Below are 22233 nucleotides of genomic sequence, written 5' to 3' on the forward strand. Positions count from 1 at the left end.
TAACTGTTTATGGGACTCCAGCTGCTCCATGGAAGTGCTGAGTTGCTACAGGTGTTGCTCTTTGGTATTGCATGAGTATGGTCAACTTAGCCCTTGTCCTGTTTCACAGAGGGATTTCTGAGCACTTCCACCTTGTGGTAACCTTCTACTGCTAATTCATTAGTAGCCTGTTCCTTCCCAGACTTGCAACCTTTTCCTTGCTCTGCACAGAAAAATAAATGCAGCAGCATATGAGAACATGGCAGGGAGGAAAATTACAACTTCATTTTTGACGTTATTGATCTCTCTCCTGCAAAATAAGAGCAGAGCTTTGCATGCTCTGCAAATGGGTTTTTGCCTTCAGCTCTCTGTGTCCCATTACAAGCCCTTAATGACAGACACTTGATCAGATGGTCGGTGCCTTTTTTGATTACCCTCTTGTTCACAGAATCCCAGAATGCCGTGGATTGGAAGGGACCTGGAAAGCTCATCCAGTGCAATCCCCCCATGGAGCAGGAACACCCAGATGAGGTTACACAGGAAGGTGTCCAGGCGGGTTGGAATGTCTGCACAGAAGGAGACTCCACAACCTCCCTGGGCAGCCTGGGCCAGGCTCTGACACCCTCACCATGAAGAAGTTTCTTCTCAAATTATAAGTGGAACCTCTTGTGTTCCAGTTTGAACCCATTACCCCTTGTCCTGTCATTGGTTGTCACCGAGAAGAGCCTGGCTCCATCCTCCTAACACTCACCCTTTATATATTTGTGAACATTAATAAGGTCACCCCTCAGTCTCCTCTTGTCCAAGCTAATTGTTGCCACCACCTCTTTTTTGATGTGTTGGTTCCTGCGTTCAGCTCTTACGGAGCTTCTCTGGTAAAGCTTGTAGGTCTCAGGTAGTATTTAGAAAAGACACAGTCACTTGATTCAAGCAGGAGGCAAAAAGGGAATTTATGATTCCCTACCAGTCTGTGTTAGTTGGGTTTTTTTTGCTTCCCCTTCTGAATTTGGTCTCATGGATGTCATTAGGTTGACAGGTCTGTTTGATTGGAGGCTTGCATTTATCCACAAAGTAAGTTCAAGGTCTCTTCCACTAAACATCCAACTGGCCACAGGACCTAAGGTCCATCGGTGAAAGCTGAATTAATCCATGCAGAAGGAAGACAAGAAGACAGGACTTTACCATCTGCATCCTGGGTCAATCCAGCCCAACCTGATAGGTGAGGCATCACCTGGGGAGGTGGAAATGTGCAGCAAACTCCCTCTGCTTGAGCTTTCTATGAGCTGCAAGAATTCCTCTCTACAAGCAGGTGTAGTTGTGTGCTCGGTGAGATTTCACTTTTTCATCCAGCCTGTGTGTAAATCTAATCTGTTCGCTTTATAGGGCTTAATAAAAAAGCAAATATAGCCTGAGCCTGGGTCTGGAAATGGGCTGTGACAAGGTGAAATTTTTCACGTTGGCTTGCACTCCCTGTGGCCAGAGATTTTCGTTGACAATTCTTGGTAAAACAGTGATGATGTTTTTAGATTAATAATGCTACTACCCTAAAAACTTCAGCCCCTGGAAGTCAGCAATAGCTTTATCAATGCCCCCTTAATCTTTTCGGCTTTTTGCCCAGAACTGGTGATCAGCCTCATTTCCCAGTGATGTGAGCCAAGGCGATGAGCGTGTCCTAGTGTTGAAGTTTATCTCCCTGTCTGCCCTTTCAGATGACTCCCACCAGATCAAACATTGCTGCTGGTTCTTAAATCCCCTTCAGCTTCAGTCAGTAATGTCCATGATCCTATAGCGCACCGTTCTCTAAATGTTACGTGCAGCTTTCTACCGACTTCTGCTGAGCTGTAGACTTGAAGTCAGACCAATTGTTTCAAATGTAGATGTTATTTGTGGTGACCTTTCTTCTCTCTGCAAGTGTCTGAAACAATTCTTACATAATAACCCTGCTTCCCAAGCCATAATTACAGGCAAAATCATTATTTCAGGATTTTTCTGTTGAAAGCTTAAGGCATCTCTAATAAAGGAGAAACTGGGGACACAGCTCAAAGATAATTAAACAATAAGTCTGTAAAGGTCAGATACTTGGCTATAAAAACTTCCACAGCTGCTCTTACCATATAGAGTGTATCTCTTCATTGATGAGTAAAAGCTAGGAGTAGAAAATTACAGTGAGTAAACCTGGCTTAACTTTAAAGCATAGGTGAAATACTGTATTTATTATTACATTTGAGCTTTTTTTATTGCTATTTTGTTTTGTGTATATACACTTCTCTTTCAATAGATCAATTACAATTACAAGTGATAATTTGTAGAGAACAATAAATAAGCAGATACAAACATTCATTTATATTGTTGTACGAAAGAAGAAATTAAGCCATGTTTGTAAAGGTTGCTTGGATGCCAATAAGTACTTATCTCAATAGAAGTTTGGTGTCTGAATGTCTTTAATGATCCAGATGTTGTTTGGTTTCGATCATGCTTTGAAGCGGTAGAAAAATGAAGGTAGATTTGTCTTTTTTGAACAGCTTTGCCTGCATCTGTACTTGCATGGGCTGGTAGCCTTGAACTTGCTTGTCAGTGTGTTGTTTGCAGGCAGGCAAGTTCTCTTGATCTGACAGAGCTTGTACAAAAGGCTTATTGATTGGGGTAATTACTTTAGTTTTAGGGTCAAGAAAAGGTTTATTTAATAGTGAAGTTAAAGCCTTTTTCTTTCTTTCTGTTATTTCTTTCCTCCTTTTTCAGTTTGACTTTTTCCCAACAGCAGAATTCTGCATTAATAACACGGCATATAGTGCTAGTTGAGGGTTTCTGGAGAGATGTGTAAAACAGTGCATATGGTTTTCGTTTTTACACTTTTGTATATAGCTCTTTCCATGCACCCCAGACTGCAGCCTAATGTAAGCACAGCTTGTTTTATTCCTGTGTCCTATTACCAGCTCTGTGCAGATTTTTCTTTCCATGAAAGCTCCCCTGCTAACACACAGAAATAAGGTTGTGGGAGTTACCCGTCCAGTTTAGCAAAAAAAAAAAGGAGAACCCTTTCTGTACTAGAACAAAAGTCTTTTTTAAGACTTAATTTTCCAAAAGATTGTATTAAATTGTATGTACGTGTATACATTTAATTGACCACAAAAGAGAACAGAAGCCCGAGTTACTGGAGCAATCTCCACTTTCACAGGGGGCCAGGTGGGATGGGAAGAACATTGTATGTTGTCCCAAAAACAAGGTTTTGTTACCCAGCGTGCAATTAAACAAGCCAAATTTAGCACACAGAGACGAGATATTGTTTAGTACAGAGTTGCGCAAGCCTGGATGCTGGAATAAAGCCAACACACCAGAAAGAAAAGTAACAGCCATTATATACAAGATCTTATCACATTCAGGGCAGTCCTAAGGAGCCAATCAGTTACATATTTGCATACTGGCTACATAATCATTTTAGTGTATAATAAGCAACATTCACCTAAAGGACACTTTATCCAGATCTCGAGATCTGTGTTAAAACAAAACTAATAGTACAGGCTTCAAAATGTCTGAAGCTGCAAGGTCAGTAGTGTCTGTAGTTTCTGATTAGGTGGTTTGCAAGTCACTCTTATCTTTGTTAGAGGAGCAGACTGACCTAAAACTGAAAGGATTTTACATATCTTTAGGCTAGCAATGGCTGGCAGGATTCATTCTTTTAAGTTGTAATGACTACATGTACAGTATCTCCTGGCAAATGTTGAGTTTTTAAATGATAATGGCTGGTCTCCGTGTTAGAAGTATTAGATGCGTGCCTTCTTTCTTTATCTAAATGCTACAAGAATCCAAGAAAAAAAAGAGTTAAATAAATTATGTTAAACTGATGGCCTGCTGGAGGCCCTGAAAAGGAACAGGATTTGACCAAGTTTGTGCCATGAGTTCTCTAGAGGCGGAACCAGAGCCATGAATTGCAGAATCACAGAATGTCAGGGGTTGGAAGAGACCTGGAAAGCTCATCCAGTGCAATCCTCCCATGGAGCAGGAACACCCAGATGAGGTTACACAGGAAGGTGTCCAGGTGGGTTGGAATGTCTGCACAGAAGGAGACTCCACAACCTCCCTGGGCAGCCTGGGCCAGGCTCTGCCACCCTCACCATGAAGAAGTTTCTTCTCAAATTTAAGTAGAACCTCTTGTGTTCCAGTTTGAACCCATTATCCCTTGTCCTACCATTGGTTGTCACCGAGAAGAGCCTGGCTCCATCCTCCTGACACTCACCCTTTATATATCTGGAAACATTAATGAGGTCACCCCTCAGTCTCCTCTTGTCCAGCTCCAGAGCCCCAGCTCCCTCAGCCTTTCCTCACACGGGAGATGCTCCACTCCCTTCAGCATCTTTGTTGCCCTGCGCTTGACTCTCTCCAGCAGTTCCCTGTCCTGCTGGAACTGAGGGGCCACAGCTGGACACAATATTCCAGGTGTGGTCTCACCAGAGGCCGTGTTTGAGGTCCTCTCTGTATGTGTATGGAAGAACGGTTTGGTTTGTTTATTTTTTCCCCTAGAATAAACCAACTTACAACATCATTTAAAATGAAACTCAAGGCCAGGTTTAGCCTTGCCCGGAGCTACAGGAGCAGAAATTCTAATGTACTGAATGTGAAGTAACTTCCCACTTGCTAGTGCAGCTCTAGAACTTGAACCCTGAAGGGTGAATAATTGTTGTTGCCTGTATTAGTTTGTAACAATTTATGAGAGTGAGACGGAACAACAAAAAACTTCTTCGTAGTCCCTTGGGCAAATTTGGGATATGAGAGTTTCATTTACTGGAGTGAAATCCAGGTTTAAAAATATTCCAGCTGCAAAAAAAAGAGGGAAAACTAGGAGGAAAATAAATGCTTGCAAGGCGTCTTTCTGTGTCTCCACAGTTTTGTCATATGTTTGTTACAAATATGGCATTAAAGTGTTATTTTGCTTAGAAGCTGCATTGCAGAAAGAGGGATTCAGCCCCACAGTTACTCTTTTGTTTAAAATCATTCACTGATATCTTTTTTCCCAGCTGACATCTGTGATCACATTTCAAGTGATTTAGAACAGAGGGGTGTTTTTTTTTCAGATGGTCAGTGTGTGATTCCATAAGAACTGTATTTCATAGACCCTTTCGTGCTTTTAGCATTGCTCACGTTCTCGGGGAAGAAAACAGCGTTCCCTGTATATCCCTATGAACAGCAGAAATGCATTAGCAAGGTTTTCTAAAACTTGGTGAAGTCAAAGGAGATTTTAGCATTAGCTTAAATGGTGGTATACCTAGAGCAGAGTCTATATATGAGTGCTAAGTGGTTTTGAAATCCCATTGTACCTTATACTTTCAGCCATCTGACAGCTTTAGATTATAAGGCATTCTGCACTGGAAAGATTTCTTCTTAAAAAGGCAGCAGTAAGAGAAAGGAACGAATCAGTGAGATAAAGTGTAACCAAATTCAGACCAAATGTGGCGCAGGCTTCTGAAATGATCGGCTTTGTTCTCTTTATTTACTCCTTGAACTATTCCCACTTGGTCCCTGTTTCTGTAGAAGAGGAGTTCAAAAATAACGTGCAAAAAAGCTGGGTTTGTAGTATTTCCAGCTGCGCTTGGAGACGAATGTGCTTGAAATAGTGTGAGAAAGACTGCCATTGTACTGAGAACCCTTCGAGTACCTGGAGATGTATCTTAAGCCAGGCCTAGAAGCCAAAGTGCAGACATCTCAAGGGAAAATGTGCTCACGTGAGATACTGTCAAATTTGACAAACTCGACACCTCTTGACGGTTTCAATAAGCAACACAAACTGATCCTGAATGGCAAATCCTTTGTGCTTCACCGTCACCTTTTAAAATGATCCAACCTCTAGAATTAGTGCTGGTATTTGCTGTCAGTACGCTGATGGAGATGGGGCGTATTGGCCATTGCAAATGACTTTTTTGTTTGTTTTTTTAACGTTCTTACAGAAGAATAGTGTGAGGAGGACAGCAGACAATTGGATACTGTGATTACTGTGTTTCACTCTGACTTTCCAGAATCAAGAATGGTTTAAGGAGCTGTTTAAAGGATTGCCTGCCTGTTGCCCTTTTCATAATATAGCATCAGGATACCTAAATGCAAAGGTTATCCACTGGGATATGAGAGCAGAACAGGGTTATACAAATGGATCTTTAATTAAAACAGACCTCCCAGCCTTCAGAAAAAGCAAAAAAACCAATAAAATAATCAAAATCTGGCATAACGTCAAGTGGCGTTAGCAGCATCAGCACCACACTGGGTGTCCTACCGAAGGGGAAGCTGTGAAACAGCACTCAGAAATAATGACTGAGTTTCCGTGATCCTGCCAAGACTCTCACGTCCCCGGCTGCCAGGTGTGGATTGCTCGAAGTACAAATGTAAAAGCCTTATAAAACACAAATGAAGCAGAAAAATCGACATCTCAGCAGGTGAGGATGTACCGCAAGAAGGAATCAGCCCTTTAAAACTTCAGCTGGGGAAGGAAGAGGAGGAACAAGAGAAAAACAGACCCAGCGTTTCCACGTTTCCTTTGTTTCTAAGGCTTTTTTTTCCCCACTTTTTTGGCTCATAATGTCAAATCTGATGTTTCAATATCTCTGAAACCTGTTTTAGCCCCTCTCACCTCCACGTCTCCCTTGGCATTGTTATCACAATTACAAGGGCAGGTGACAGTTCTCTAGGCTTAGAATCCTGTCTACCCTGCAGTGAAATTCAATCGAGTAGCATCATTTCTTTGAAAAATAAACAAGACTGCAAGCTCTGCAACTGGGAAGTAAATTAAATGTGTTCACAGAGCTTCAGAATCTTCTTTGCCTTTCATTTTCGATTGCCTGGCTTCTTATTAAAATTATTGCTAACGTAGTCGAGGCAGTGACAGGGAACATTTTTGTGCAGGTGAGATGTTCTTGCAACGAGCTTGTAGGTGACAGCTTCATCCTGGCCAAGCAGGTCGAGGAGAAATAATACGTGGCTTACTCAGGTTGCTCTGGTGCATACACAGAGAATAAGGTGAAATAAGGGACCTGGGGGTCCTGGTGGACAGCAGGATGACCATGAGACAGCACTGGGCCCTTTTGGCCAAGAAGGCCAATAGCATCCTGGGTTGGATTAGAAGATGGGTGGTCAGTAGGTCAGAGAGGTTCTCCTGCCCCTCTGCTCTGCCCTGGGGAGACCACACCTGGAATATTGTGTCCAGTTGTGGCCCCTCAGTTCCAGCAGGACAGGGAACTGCTGGAGAGAGTCCAGCGCAGGGCAACAAAGATGATGGAGGGAGTGGAGCATCTCCCGTGTGAGGAAAGGCTGAGGGAGCTGGGGCTCTGGAGCTGGACAAGAGGACACTGAGGGGTGACCTCATTAATGTTTCCAGATATATAAAGGGTGAGTGTCAGGAGGATGGAGCCAGGCTCTTCTCGGTGACAACCAAGGATAGGACAAGGGGTAATGGGTTCAAACTGAAACACAGGAGGTTCCACTTAAATCTGAGAAGAAACTTCTTGTCAGTGAGGGTGGCAGAGCCTGGCCCAGGCTGCCCAGGGAGGTTGTGGAGTCTCCTTCTCTGCAGACATTCCAACCCGCCTGGACACCTTCCTGTGTAACCTCATCTGGGTGTTCCTGCTCCATGAGGGATTGCACTGGATGAGCTTTCCAGGTCCCTTCCAACCCCTGACATTCTGTGTGATTCTGTGTAATATGCTGTCCCGTCATTCTCCCATGGGATGTAATTCATTGCAGGGTGAGAGGGATGCTCTGCACTCCTCATGGCCCTTTTGCTCACACAGAGGATTTCAAGGTTCGATATAAACCATGGAATCTAAGTACCTGCTGCCCTGCTCCCTCCCAGCAGAGCATCTTCTTTAGCCAGGGCAGCATGATGAGGCAGAAGATAAGCCAGAGGACAGTCAAAAGCAATTTCTTTCAGTGTGAAAATAATTACACACATTTATTTTATACAGTAAAAAATTCTCCTCTAAACATTTGATTTACCTCCACTTTTTTTTTTTTATTTACCTTTTTATTTTTTTTTCTTTTAATTAATGCATCTTTATATACAGAGAATTGACATTTATAAGGAAAAGGAAGGACCTTAATTACCGCAATCAGTACATATACTGCATCTCTCTGGGTTGGATGTTGCAATGTACCTCAGGCTCAGCAGCTTCATATATCTTCTCACCACCACAGTGCAGAAGATTTTGAGACCATTTCTTGTGTCGACTAGTTGAAGAGGCCAAACAGTGAGCTGACCTAAAAATCCCAGCTCTTCTCTTTGCATCTCCCTTCTAATATTGACCATTCTCATTGGTTTCAATCTCTGTAAACCTTGATTCGAGAAACTGAGATTAACATTGATTCATCAAAGTATAATTATTTTACTGCAGTGCTATTCCTGCATGTTTCTGACACCAAACACTACAAGTTCCAACACAACTCATTGAGGTTATTGAAGGAAAAGGTTACATTTGAATTCATAGAATTGCTGCAATGAATGGCATTCAATCAGTTCTTAGAAAGTAGTCCTGGTACTTATTAACTCTCAGAAAAGCTACTGCCTTCAATTGCCAGCTAGATAACTATTTTTTCTTTACCAATAGAGAGTTGCCTCTAAATGCCCAGGGAATTATGAGGTTTGGTGGCAAGTGTAGGCTATAAAATATTTATCTTTAACACACAATTGTGTTACTGCAGCCTCTAATAGGATTTAGTGTCAGGCAAACATCTGCCTTGGCCTCTGGCCCAAAGATATAGAAACAAGCTATTAAGTTGAATGTTGCATAGTAAATAAATAAGGCGGAAATACTGTTAAAGTACTGCTGACCAACAATCATGGTGAGTATATAAAAGAGGAGTCTATTGAGAGTCTAACAATTTGTCTGCCTCCTTAATATGTTTATTGCATTTCATCCCGATAAAGGTATTATAATTCATGTAGCTAATTGTAAGCTGGCTCTTTATAGAGCTCACCACAGCAGAGCTGGCTTTCACGGGGCTTTTTGTCAGCATCAAAGTGCTCCCCTGAGCAGCCCATTAGCATGGGAGCCTTGTCGCTGTCAGATGAGTCGCTTTATGATATGAAGCAATCGGTGTATTTGTCTATGCCTCAGATTTCCAAAAAACAAATGGGAATGGTAACAATTAGCTATTTCCTAGTGAACTTGGTTAAAAGCTGTATAGATGAGGTTCTTAGGGACATGGTTTCATGCCAGTGTTAGGTTATGGTTCGAACTCGATCTTGAGGGTCTCTTCCATCCAAAATTATTCTATTAATAGGGCAACAAAGATGCTGAAGGGAGTGGAGCATCTCCCGTGTGAGGAAAGGCTGAGGGAGCTGGGGCTCTGGAGCTGGACAAGAGGAGACTGAGGGGTGACCTCATTAATGTTTACAGACATATAAAGGGTGAGTGTCAGGAGGATGAAGCCAGGCTCTTCTCGGTGACAACCAATGATAGGACAAGGGGTAATGGGTACAAACTGGAACACAGGAGGTTCCACTTAAATTTGAGAAGAAACTTCTTCATGGTGAGGGTGTCAGAGCCTGGCCCAGGCTGCCCAGGGAGGTTGTGGAGTCTCCTTCTCTGCAGACATTCCAACCCGCCTGGACACCTTCCTGTGTAACCTCATCTGGGTGTTCCTGCTCCATGGGGGGATTGCACTGGATGAGCTTTTGAGGTCCCTTCCAACCCCTGACATTCTGTGATTCTCTGATTCTGTGATATCCTTAAATGCATGACAGTGTAGTGTCAAGTCTTACTAAGGCTACAGGCAGGATCACGCCAGTTTGTAGCATCTCAGGGCAAGGAGTTACAGCAGCAGGAAAACAAGCAATGAGATAAAGGTTTCAGCCAAGTTTCCCTCAAAATCTGCCAGCTGTGAGATTGCTCGTACTGAAAAAAAGTCCCCTGAAACAAATGGCAAAAATCCCAAAGTATCCTCAGCAGCTGGAAGTCAACGTGGTACATGAGGTAAAGCTGATTTGCTCCAAACTATGAGCTGTTTCTTTCTCTGCTTTGATAATTAAAGCTCTTAAGCAGGAAGGACTTTAAAGAGCACTTCAGAAGAAGAGTTTTGCTCTTAGAGAAGTGTAAGCTTTCTCATGTAGTGAATATTTTCCATCTCTCATTTCTATGTATCCTGCTTTTCCTGGGTTGGTAGCCTGGATTAGTGTAGGGAGTAACTCTGTCATTTCTCTACCATTCTCCAAAAGGAGACAACATGGATCTGAAGGCGATGTGTCTCATTCTATCTTTTGCTCCTTCTCTCAGAGAAGAGCTGGATGTTTATATTATTTACTCAGGAAATTACTTGTTTTTTCAGTCGCTAATTCAATTTTGAAGCTGGCAGGACAATTGCTTCCATACGCAAGCTTCTCCAGCCCCCCTTACAAGCCACACCGCCTCAAATTTTGCAGGTCTGTCCCCAGTATGATTTGTTTGCTTTAGGGAAGTTTGCTGCTGCTGTTGTTGGTTGTTGGGATGTGGCATGGGAGCTGCATTTCCAATGTTCCCCTTGGACACAACAGTAAAACCATATGAAAGCATCATGCATCATCCACTGGCTCCAATGAATAATCTTTGCCCTTCCCAGCTGGTGTCAATCAGATCACTTCAGAGATTTGGAAGCCAAGAGAGAGCTGTGGGAGTCAGACAGAACGCAGAGAACATATATCTCTTTCTAAAAAAGAATTGTCTCTGGTCTCACAGTGAACTTTAACAATTAGAGAAAACAAAACAAAACATTCTCGTGATTCTCTAAAGCAGTTCCCATGGCACTATTCATAAAACACCATATGGAATTTTGTATATATTGGAAAATAGCCTTATAATTACATGTAGCAGCTTACAAGTAAATTGTGGAATGGAGACTAGAACCCAGCCATAACTGCAGTGACCTGTTTTTATTTGTCGATTGACAGTTTCTCACCTCCATAGCAGTGTTTACTGTGGATATACTTAAAAGACAGACATTTCCTTTGTATCACTAACTTAGTTAGAGTTTGCTCTCTTCTATCATCTAAGCCTCATTAGACAATAATTTGGCTAAGTCCTTGCTTCTGAATATTTGTCCATTTGATTCTTCATTCTTTCTAGGGTTTCCCCATCATGAGTCCCCAATTTCTGTTGCCCACCTCCTCTTGTTGAGTTTGAAATGTATTGCACGCAATGTGTTGTTCACAGGCCCAAGTCACGAGCCTTGTTTGTTCTCATTAGCCCCGAGTTCATGAGAAAAAAAAGAGAAAAAGCAGATTCATTTAACATTTCCTTTATGGAAATAACTTTTTGAGCTGCTTTGGAGGAGCTTTGAGCCAAAGATGAATCTTCATCACTTCTAAGAGTTTATTCTCAGTAGTGAAGAATTTTTGGGAGTTTGCAGAGACCTCAATTGACCAGAGTCAAGTTAGTACCCAAAACTGCTAAAAAATGGTAAGTGGCACCTGTAATGGGGGGAGAAGGGTTTCCTTTTCTCTTCACTTCACCTCTATCAGGCAGGTTATTCCAGGGCAACGTGAGCAGTGTAAAATGAGAGCACATTAGAAATTTTACTTTTAGCTGCATTAGAGAAACAAGGAGTATCAAAGAAAGCAACGAAGTAGGGTGAAGGGATTTTCAAGGGCTTACTCTATTATTAATAGTATAGGATGATCAGGACACAATTAGGAGCTACTAAGGTGCTTCTGTGAAAAAGGGGTTTCTTTTACCGGCTTTTAAATCCCTTTTTTATGGGGTACAATACGGTATGATACACTTACAGTTAAGGGTACTAACTTGCCTGGTGCAACTCTGGGCAATCGAGGTCTCTGCACACTCCCAAAGTTCTTCACTACTGAGAATAAACTCTGAAAAGTGATGAAGGTGAAAAGTTATAGGTGTCTTTGATGACAATATCTCTAATATGATGAACTAGTCAGAGGAGGAGAGGAAGCATCAGTGGAGTAAAATTCATTAAATGGATTCACCCTAAGATTCAGGAAAATTTGGTTACCAGCACAGATATTCTCCAATTCTGTGATCACTCTGAATTTCTAGATCCCATTATACATAGTCAGTATAGTGGACGACAGTAATTCGGTTTATCCTAGAGTAGACATCAAATTGGTGTACTGAGTCTTGCCTGTCTTGTCCTAAGTATCGCAAATACATCAGCTGAACCACCCTATACATGCAAAATATTGTTTCCAGTAGCAAAGATCACCCTTCAGCTCATGTGGTGCATTGTTACACTTTGGAACAGCTGCCATGCCCCATGCCACATTGCTTTGACTTTTTATTATTTCACACACATAAACATATCAATAAAGTTATGTGGCTATTTTACTCCTTTTCAAAGACCCAATTTAGTCCTTTAAAGGAAAACCTCAAAAAAAGCTTTTTAAAAAGGTCTTTAATCTACTATAGATATTGTCATAACACTGAGAGTCTGTCCTGCATCAAGCACTGACAGAGGTATTCCCATGGACTTCAAAGGTCATGCGTGTGTAACCTCTACGCAGAGTTACTACAGCTTGCAGACCCAACAATGTGCTGTTGAAGCTTCACGAGACATCGAAATCCTGCACTGATGCTGAATAGCCTGGCCCTGCTCCTTCTGCACACAGTTTCCAGGCACTAGAAAGCAGTTCACTTGTTTTTGCCACCTTTTGAGCTTAACCTGTTCATTGAGGGGTCTGACAAGTGCCAGACCCAGCACAAGGAGAGGGAGCTGAGACTTGTACCAAGGATGAGGGGATTAAAGGAAAAGGACTGACCCTTTCAGCCGCAGGAGCTGTGAAGTCTCCTTGCCCATCTCATTATCTTGTTTGACAGTACTCACACTCCTTATGTTCTTCTTATATATAAGTATGTGCACCAACAAATAACTTTTTTATTTCTAAATTTCTACATATATTTTTTCTAAACAAAAAAGCATAGAGATGAGATACATAAAGCAAAATTATTTTCTGCTTGTTTTCAGCACTGGAATTAAAGCATTGCGAAGTTCTGAAGATGATAACATACAGGTTAATCTTAACATTTCATTTACAGGATAATTTGTGATTAGACCTGCTATTAAGTGTGAGTTAGTATACTGAAATATTAGTACAAATGCACCAGGCCTGAGCTGCTATTTCTTTATTCTAGGAATAAAGGTGGCAGGTCAAGCTCAAAGTGTTGACCGCATGCTGTGATTTTATTTCCATGCTCTGTAAAGTGAATATCTGCTGAACTAAAGAGCTTAAGCGTTAGAAAACAGGCAGCATGTCCTCGTACCTTCCTCGCTGCATGGAGCGATCAGATTGTGAGATGTGTGATGCCAAGACTTAAAACATAAACACTTGAAACTTTTTACTATTTACAACTGCAGTTGGCCTTTATGAATGCTTAAATCACACCACGTCCTTTAAGATGTCCTTCAGAAACCTCTGTTGTTTGAAGAACACTCATCCAGAAACAGGCTCCCTTTTGCTTGTGATTAGAAACCAATCTGCACATCTTTGCTGCAGCTGCTTCTCTTCACTTCCACCGATAGGAAGTTTACAAATATCTCTGCTACTACAAGGCCTCCTGAAGTAAATTTATGAAAGCACAATCATTATTCACATGGCTGAGATTTCCACCCCACTCCATGATAGATGAACCCCCAGTGCCCCTCCTGTATGACTAAATCCAGTTTTAATCTGACACGCATCTCCCTCAGAGAAAATGTGAAATAATAGTGTGGAATGAACCATGCTATTCCATCATCTTTCCAAGCCCCACTCACATTTACTCAGCCTTCACTCACAGTTTAGTCAAGAAAATATAATTCTTTTCCATCTCTTTTTGATGTGTAGTGTTTACCAGCTTGTGTTCCGTTATGAAAAATAAGTTTTAGCCCAAATATTCTGAACTGTCCTCAATACAAAAGTGCGAGATAACATTTTTGCTTACCTGTTAACTTACCTTGAAAGATGAATAGCCAGTGTTTTTGCGAAAGTCGGGGAATTTAAGATAACTAGAAACAGAAGAAAAAGTGGAATAGTCTCATTTCTGTTCCACTGAGATACAGTTTTAGCCCCAGCACTTTGGGCTATTTGTATAATGTCACAGAACAAACCACAAGCCATATGGTTAGAAATAATACTTCAACAGGCAGAAAAGATGAACTAAGGATCTGTGCTCGGTGAACTTCATAGGGAGAAATAGGTGGCAAAATGCTGTCCCAGGTTGTCCAGAGAGGTGGTGGATGCCCCATCCCTGGAGACATCCCAGGCCAGGCTAGACGGGGCTCTGAACAACCTGAGCTGGTGAAGATGTCCCTGCTCATGGCAGGGGTGGCACTTTGAAGGTCCCTTCAACCCAAACTGTTCTGTGATTCACACGATTCTAAATTTCTGTCGTAGCTCAGCTCTATTTGGCACAAATAAATGCCCCAAGTTCACTTACCCAAGTCACCAAAATTGGACCAAAGGTGCATGTTCTGCCATGAGAACAGCGTGTATTGCTTCTCTCTGATACATTCAGAGTTGGAAAACGGTTGGTAAAATAGGCAGGAAGAAAAGACATTTGGAAGTTTTCAGATACTGAGTGAGGGCAAAGCCTGGTGGGTGCTGAGCAGCGGCAAGTTAATCGTAGATTTGCAGTCACGCTGTACCAATGTGTTGTAGTTGGGTCGTTCATTGCAGTGAATCGGTGAACGCTCTACGTGGAGCTCAGACTAAGGTTTTTGGCCCCAAAAGCAGTGTTTTCTTTGAGGTTCCAGCTGTCCTTCCACCCAGAGCCCTCCCAAACTCCGATGTGTTTTCTTGCCTAAAGAAGTATGTGAATTCTCTTTTTGTTTTCCAGAATCAGTGGATAATTGTCCCAGTAATTGCTATGGGAATGGAGACTGCGTGTCCGGGACTTGCCATTGCTTCCTTGGCTTCCTGGGCCCTGACTGTGGCAGAGGTAGGAATTGATACTTGATTAACTCTTCCGCTCCTTCGGTTAACGTTTTTTCTTGTGGAATTTATACTCATGCCTGTGCCTTTTGCAAAGGACACGTCACCCATCTTGTGGATGCCGCAGTAGAATGGAAACGACTCGTGTCTTGCCACTAGTTGGGATTGCTGTGACCTCAGTAGCAACACAACCCCCAGCTGCACACAATCAGGGGCAAAACATCACGGTGGGAATTTTCCCTCTGGGAGCAACTTTAGAAAACATAACTTAAAAATGTGGCACTATTGTTTGTTTAGCCGACCGCTCTGTCACTGTGCGGCACAACCGTATAGTCGTATTTTCTTCTAAGGGATTGATTATAAAAATATGAAGTAGCTTTTTCGTTGCTTCAGGCCTTGCAAGCTTCCCTGAGCTCTGGATGATCGCTGAGATGGCTGTGGGGAGTGGGGCAGGGGCAGAGCAAGGCGAGGAGGGGAGTAATGGCAGGAGGAACTGGGTACTCTGGCCAAAAATGAAAACATTTGGCCGACTGGTAAGGAAGCTTGCTCCAGAAAACAATGTTTTTCTGCTCAAATGAGAAGTATTTTTAATAAATGATTTTGGAAAGGTTTTCATTTGACCTGAAATTTTTAGGTTATTTAAACATTTGAAAAACAAACTGAATTACTTTTAGTGAGAACACGTTTTTAGAGCGAGAAATCCAAACGTTTCATGTGGGAAATAGCGGAATGCCGCGCGTCAACCTCTTCGAGGCCCTTTTTTCTTTTGGATTGGAGCAGTCCCACAAACGAAGTGCAGATTTATAAATGTGGGGAGGGAGGCAGTTTAAAAAGTCAGTGCCCACACAAGGAGCTTTGCAAAGGCAATGGGTCAGGACTTCACCTCCGCCTGTTGCTCCTCTGGACAGCGAGCTGGTTCCTTCCCAAGAGACAGAGCTTAACTCTGTGCAACCCCTCCAGGGTCACATCCTTCCATCCCAGCCAAGAGATAAGGGCGGCCGCCCACCCTCAGCTCTCTGCTGAGACACTGTGGTCCAGGCTAAAAACCCCGGAGGGGTTTCAGAGTTCACAGCTCAGTAAGATGGATGTGTCCATCTGCATCCCTGGGAGCTGCTCCGTCAGACTTCTCGCTGACTCAGGTTACACTTGGTTTGCATTTCCTTACGCTTGGTTCGCATTTCCAAGCTCCTTTTCAAATCTGGAGAGCTGGAGACAAAAGGAGGGGGTTTTTTCTGTCTCCCACAGCATATTCCTACTCATACCTCCCAACTTTTAGTAGGGGCAGAAGTTCAGCATTTGTTCCCATCAAGGCTCCCAGTAGATTCTGTGGAGAAGGGGAAGATCCTTCACTGTGCATCAGAATATTTAAACTTCTGTTCTGAATCCACTTTCAGGGGAGCTTACCTCCCTTTTTGGGTTATATACCTTAGTTTTTCAGGCACATCTGTTGAGCCACATGAATATCTCCCATTTCACTAGAGTGCTTACTCTGGCTGATACAAACAGCTTTTATTCGAGTGAATCTTTTGGTTCAGAATTGCCTGGGTTTAGATCACAAACTACTCTGTCTTTAAGAGGACAGATTAATACTTGGAGTGTCAAAATCCTATTTGTATATGCATTCCCACCCAGTGGGCTTGTTAAATGGATTAGTTTGCCATGAGAATGGGATACAAGGGCCACAGCATTGGCTTCCAGTTGGGTTTTGGGGGAATATAAGATGCTGCTTTAGAGCTACAAATCCCTCAGAGGGCAGCAACAGCAGCATGTGTAAGGCTGCTACAATATCTGTCTGCAGCTGTATATCGGTCCCTGCACGGAACAATAATCCTTAAATAACCACATGAAAATTTCTAGGTCATAGATATCCTGCGTGTTCCTTTGTTTCAATTCCGCCTTGTAATTCACCATTCAAATGGGTGGGAAACCGGGGAGCAGAAAGCCCTTCTGTTTTTAATAATGGTTAGTTATTAATGTATTATTAACCAATTACTTTAAACAAAGTAAATGAAAGCAAATCACCGGAGGTGTATTCAGAGACATTTTGAAGACCTACTTGAACACAGGAGATGGTGTTTTAAAGTTCTGCATAAAGAAAACAAAGAAATGAATGATCTTATTTTCTGATGCTAAACTTTACAAGGAGAGTGCTGTGCATTTGGGTTCTTGCTACCATAACCACGTTAGAAAATCACTACAATACCAGCATTTTAGATGCTCTTTGTTGGAATCTGAACGATCAAACAATAATTACCCATCTTTATATATAGAAAAGAGTTGTACATGTAGCAGCAGAAAAAAATGCAGAAACCTCTTTTGTCTTTATTCATTGTGGTGTGTTACAAAGGAGGTTTTGTTCTTGCCGTTGCCTTGACATTTGCAGCAGCACTTCCCAGGTTATGCCGGAGATGTTCTCCACAGAGGGCTCTGAGGAGCACCAGTCTCATTGCAGATGGCCAGTAATTTATCTGATCTTGTACTGAGTGATCAGCTGCCTTGTCAGAAAACATCTAAGTCTTTCTCTCTCTAGTTAAAGGCAATTATTCTTTCTTCTTGTTGAAAAGAGCTGCAGACTATCCTCTTCCAGTGCCTTGAAAGAACGGGCTCCATTACTGAGCATTTGAAATTTGAGACAGAGGGGTGGAAAGTTCCATCAGCCTGGCTGAAAAGTGAAATTACAGAGTGAGTTTGCTGGGAACCGTGTACAAAACAGTGTATCCTAAACAATTTATATCTCGTGTTGTATAGGTAGATATCTCACCGAAAATGGTCCACTTGAAACGCGACACTGCGATGTGCTGCCTTTAAAGTGAACAGTGAGCTCCTTAGTAATAATAGTTACCAAATTCCTTTATTTTCTAAACCTCTTTTATCTTGGACAGGCAAATGTAGTTCACTGCATATCAAACTGGCTTAAGAGTCAAACTGGCAATGCTTTGTAATGTGTTGAGGTTGCTGCAATTCTGTAACACCCAAAGTGACTTGACTGTAATGACACACGGAAACAACACAGGATGGGCACCATGGGGAAGGAGAGGAAAAAGAGTTTACATGTTGCCTTTAGCCATGTTAACATCTCTTCCTGCATATATGCGTATATGTATATATATATATAAAGGAGTGGGGCCACCAAGATGATGCGAGGCTGGAACAGCTCTGCTATGAGGACAGACTGAGAGAGTTGGGGTGTTCAGCTGGAGAAGAGAAGCTCCAGGGAGACCTTAGTGCGGCCTTTCCAGACTTAAAAGGGGCCTATAGGAAAGATGGGGACAGACTTTTGAGCAGGGCCTGTTGTGACAGGACAAGGGGTGATGGTTTTAAACTAAAGGAGGGAGATTCAGGCCAGACATGAGAAATAAATTGTTGCCCCTGATGGTGGTGAGAGCCTGGCCCAAGTTGGCCAGAGAGATGGTGGATGAACCATCCCTGGAGACATCCCAGGCCAGGCTGGACGGGGCTCTGAGCAACCTGATCTGGTGAAGATGTTCCTGCTCATGGCAGGGGTGGCACTGGATGAGCTTTGAAGGTCCCTTCCAACCCAAACTGTTCTATGATTCTATAATTCTATGACACACTCAGAGTCAGGAATGAAGCAAAAGAGGTAGATTGTATTCATCTCACGCTTAATGCAGTTGAATTAAGCAGAGTGGAATATTGCTTTCACATTCTCCTGCATAAAAATGTCCATAACTTGCCTTTTTGAGAAGCCCGGCTGCTCTCACCTAAGGATGATGTGCAACAGTGAATGAGAGAAGTCTGGTGAATCTATGTCCTGAGTTTCAGCAGAATGAAATTGAAGAGGACAGGGCTTAAGCAAGAGGAGTTTCAAGGGATAGTGAATAGGGGCAGGATATTGTTTCTGAGGGATGGAAATCAGCATCTTCCTCAGCAAAAATGAGAACAGAGGACAAAAGGAGTGTAAGACAGTGGATGTTGAGAATGGAAAAGGGAGGAGACATCATCAGAGAGGAGCTGAAGGAGCTTAGAGAGCAGCGATTACCAAAGCTTTGGTCATGGAGGCTGGGGTCTGGTCCTTGATGCCATCTCCTTCCCTGGGGAGCCTGCTGTGTATCCTTCAGTTCATCCCATCCCACTCTGCCTGACTTTTTCCAAATTTAGCTTAGAAAATGCTTCATCCATCATGCCACAGCTTGAGCTTGTCATCTTCCTCTTTCCCCTTCATCACATGGAAGAAATCCTGTAGCTGGTTGGCCCTGAGAATCAACCGACTCTGCTGCAAACAAGGACGATTAAAATTCAGTTTTTAACTGATTAGAGGATAGATTTGGGGAACTTTTATTACAAGAAGCCTGGAAAAATGAATGCCCAAGTTCTGCATTGTGTCTGATGGTGAATGGAGTCCGGCAGAGGTGATAACCAAAAAAAAGGGGACCGGAGGTGCAGTTGATGGCATGACATGAGCTAAATCAGAGAAACAGTCTCAACGTGGCATTCTGCACTCTGAGCAAAGCAACTGAAACCCATAAAGCTGAGAATTACAACAATAAAAGCAAAACAAGGGAGTGATTTGTGTGCAACTGAGGTCCACAGCAGAGACCGGGTCAGGGGAAGTCTGAAATCTGGCAGCAGGTCAGGAATAGAGATAAGCAATCCAAAGTCCATGGTGCTGCTGAAAGAAGGCACCAGTACATTGGAAAATCAGAATACAAGAAAATTCCGAGTTTAGTTAGTGAAAAAAAGTGTTATGAGACACAAAGCAAGGCCATGTTCTAACTCAAGAGTATTGTTTGTTTGTTTAAAACATTCATAGTAGAATAAAGTTACCAGCTGGGTGTCATCCATGTAAAAGAATCGGTTTTGGCAAAGAAAACAACGACATACCCCAGTGAAGGCTGTGTATGAAGAATATAAATCCCGAGCTGGACTCTTCTGCTCTTCTTTTAAAGTGAGAGGCGTGTACAGTTGTATTTTAAGGTATTTTCTGTTCTCTTTCCCCAGCATCCTGCCCGGTGCTGTGCAGCGGCAATGGGCAATACATGAAGGGCAGGTGCTTGTGCCACAGTGGCTGGAAAGGGGCTGAATGTGACGTCCCAACGAACCAGTGCATCGACATCACCTGCAGCAACCACGGCACCTGCATCATGGGGACCTGCATCTGCAACCCTGGGTACAAAGGGGAGAGCTGTGAGGAAGGTATTTGCAACGCACGTTCGATTAGCCACTCGCTTTGATTGTCGTTCTGTAATTACGTGGGTGAAGGTGATTCAAACGCTTAACAGAACAGTAATAGGCACCTTAGAGATACAACGGGTGGATGCAACATAAAAACGATGTGTTGGAATAACTCGTCGTTAGCTATCATATTTGTCCAATAATTGGATGAAAAGCCGTCAAATGCTTCAGACGGAGAAATCTAGTTGAAAGACCAGAGCATCTAATCATATATTCAAATGTTCTTATTAAAGCATTGTTTCCATTTATGCAGTTAAACGTATAATTACTTTTACAGTGCTTTCCTCTCTGTTGTGCTATGCCAAGTGATTTCAGTTGCTTACAAACACAAAATGGTGGCCCATGAGAGAAAATCCGTGATTCTTGTCAGCTCTAAAAGCTTGAAAATGCTCAGGACTTGAATTAAATTCTACTTCAAAATCAGATATTATTTTAATGGCTCTTCCAGAGCTTTTTTCTCACATTAGCCCTCAGACTTTTTGCATTTACATTTAGATTTGTGGCTCAGAAATACGGTGCCTTTTAGCACTTATCTTTAATCTCTTTGTGAAGGAAGCCACCTGCCACCATAAACCTTTATCTTCCTGAGCCTGTGACTGCTGCTTCTTGCTAAATGAAAAAGTGGACAGTTTTGTAAGTGTACAAATCATTCGGACAGTTACAAAAATACATCCAAAAGCGCCTGATTTACAGAATAACGTTCAGCACTTTTGAAAATTATTCTCAAAATTCTATGCAAATGACCTGAAAAATAATTATGTTTAAGTAATGCTCCTACAAATACATGTATAAAGCCTCTGCACCACTTGATAGTTTAAGTCTTCCGTTTGATACGTGCATAAGAATCAGAATGGCTTGAATTAATTTATGATTGTCCTCATGTATGCAGGATAAAGATTTATCTGAAATGGCTTTATTTTACAGACAATCTAAATAGGCTGAATTGGATTCAGACGTTCAAATGGCATCTAATCTAGCGATTCTTTTGATGCATTAAATGTGTTGGAGTGGGACATCTCTGATGTAACACGGCTTCAGTGTCAGTAAATGTTAGAGATGAAGACAGTATCAGCTCTGGAACAATAAACCATCTCGTGAGAAAGCTTCATTTTGGCTTAAGAAAACACAATTCAATGAAGCCACGGGCCATGCTAAACCCAAAGATTGTGACTACTGGAATATCTTTAAAGCATCTCTGTAGACCTCGTATTTACTAGATCATATCTTTGCTGGATAAACAGAAATGAAAAGATCCTGATTGTGCCTCTGGCTAGACGTGTTTAATGTGTGTAAATCAGAGTAAGATTTGCTCTTTTTCTAACAGGAACCTTTTCTCCCTGGTCAGGTTTAAAGCAGAAAAGCCAGGAACTACTCAGTTGTTTCATGTTATCACTGTAGCAGGGGGACAGTGTCAGTCCCGCTAGGTAAAAACTTGAAAAAGAATGAAGAATAAAGAATAAAGAGAACATTATTTTTCTCATGAGATCTTTAGGATTTTTCCAAGCATGCATTTGTTTCTCATATTCACGGCATAATTTGTATGGTCTTGTGAGGGGTGGGAAGTAACTCAGAAATACGCCATGTGGGAAATCTTCACAACATATATATATATATATACATATATATTTTTAGATCAAGTAAAAAAGTTGATTTATACTATTTTAAAAATTGCTTTTACTTTTTAATTTCTCTTCTAAGAAGGACCATCTGGCATTGATTACCTTTTATTATTTCTCAGTTTTCATAGCTTCACTGCTTAGTCCATGTTTATAATGGGTTTTCATTCCAGGGTTTCTTCAGCCTTTTCTTTTCCCCCCGTAGAAGTTCAACAATGTTTATAAAACATCAGCCAACAATCTTACAGGAGTTTTTCTTTTCTCCTTCCTTAGCTTATTGGCCCATATTTTATAAGACATGGGCTAAGCCAGCGAGACATTAAAGGGAAGGGAGCAAATTTAAGCAGTGAAAAATGAGAACTTACTCTTTGGGTACCGAACAAGCCTAATAACTTGTGTGACCAATGAAGCATGAAGCATATTGGGGAAAAGTGTAGAAGAGGCACCAGCTTTGCTTGCTGTGTGATTTATCTCCCCGGCAAAGGTTCTGCACAAAGCTGAGCTATAAATGGGTCATTTTCCAACCAGGAATTAGACCATTTGGGACATTTTCCAAGCAGCAAC

The 22233-nt window shown here is 42.1% G+C and overlaps 1 protein-coding gene across 3 annotated transcripts in view; it reads left to right on the plus strand.

Moving 5' to 3' along the window:
* The window catches only part of TENM4 (teneurin transmembrane protein 4), a gene marked incomplete at both ends in the record, with an annotated part of 380135 nt that overhangs the window by 202860 nt on the left and 155042 nt on the right, over nt 1-22233 (plus strand). For all 3 annotated transcript variants that reach the window (XM_080355605.1, XM_080355606.1, XM_080355607.1), the window contains 2 exons: nt 14766-14867; nt 19820-20014. In XM_080355605.1, the coding sequence (XP_080211731.1) occupies nt 14766-14867; nt 19820-20014 (297 nt within the window). The remainder of the gene's footprint in view (nt 1-14765; nt 14868-19819; nt 20015-22233) is intronic.

The sequence above is a fragment of the Nesoenas mayeri genome (assembly GCF_963082525.1).
Source record: "Nesoenas mayeri genome assembly, chromosome: 1".
Taxonomy (NCBI): Eukaryota; Metazoa; Chordata; class Aves; order Columbiformes; family Columbidae; genus Nesoenas; species Nesoenas mayeri.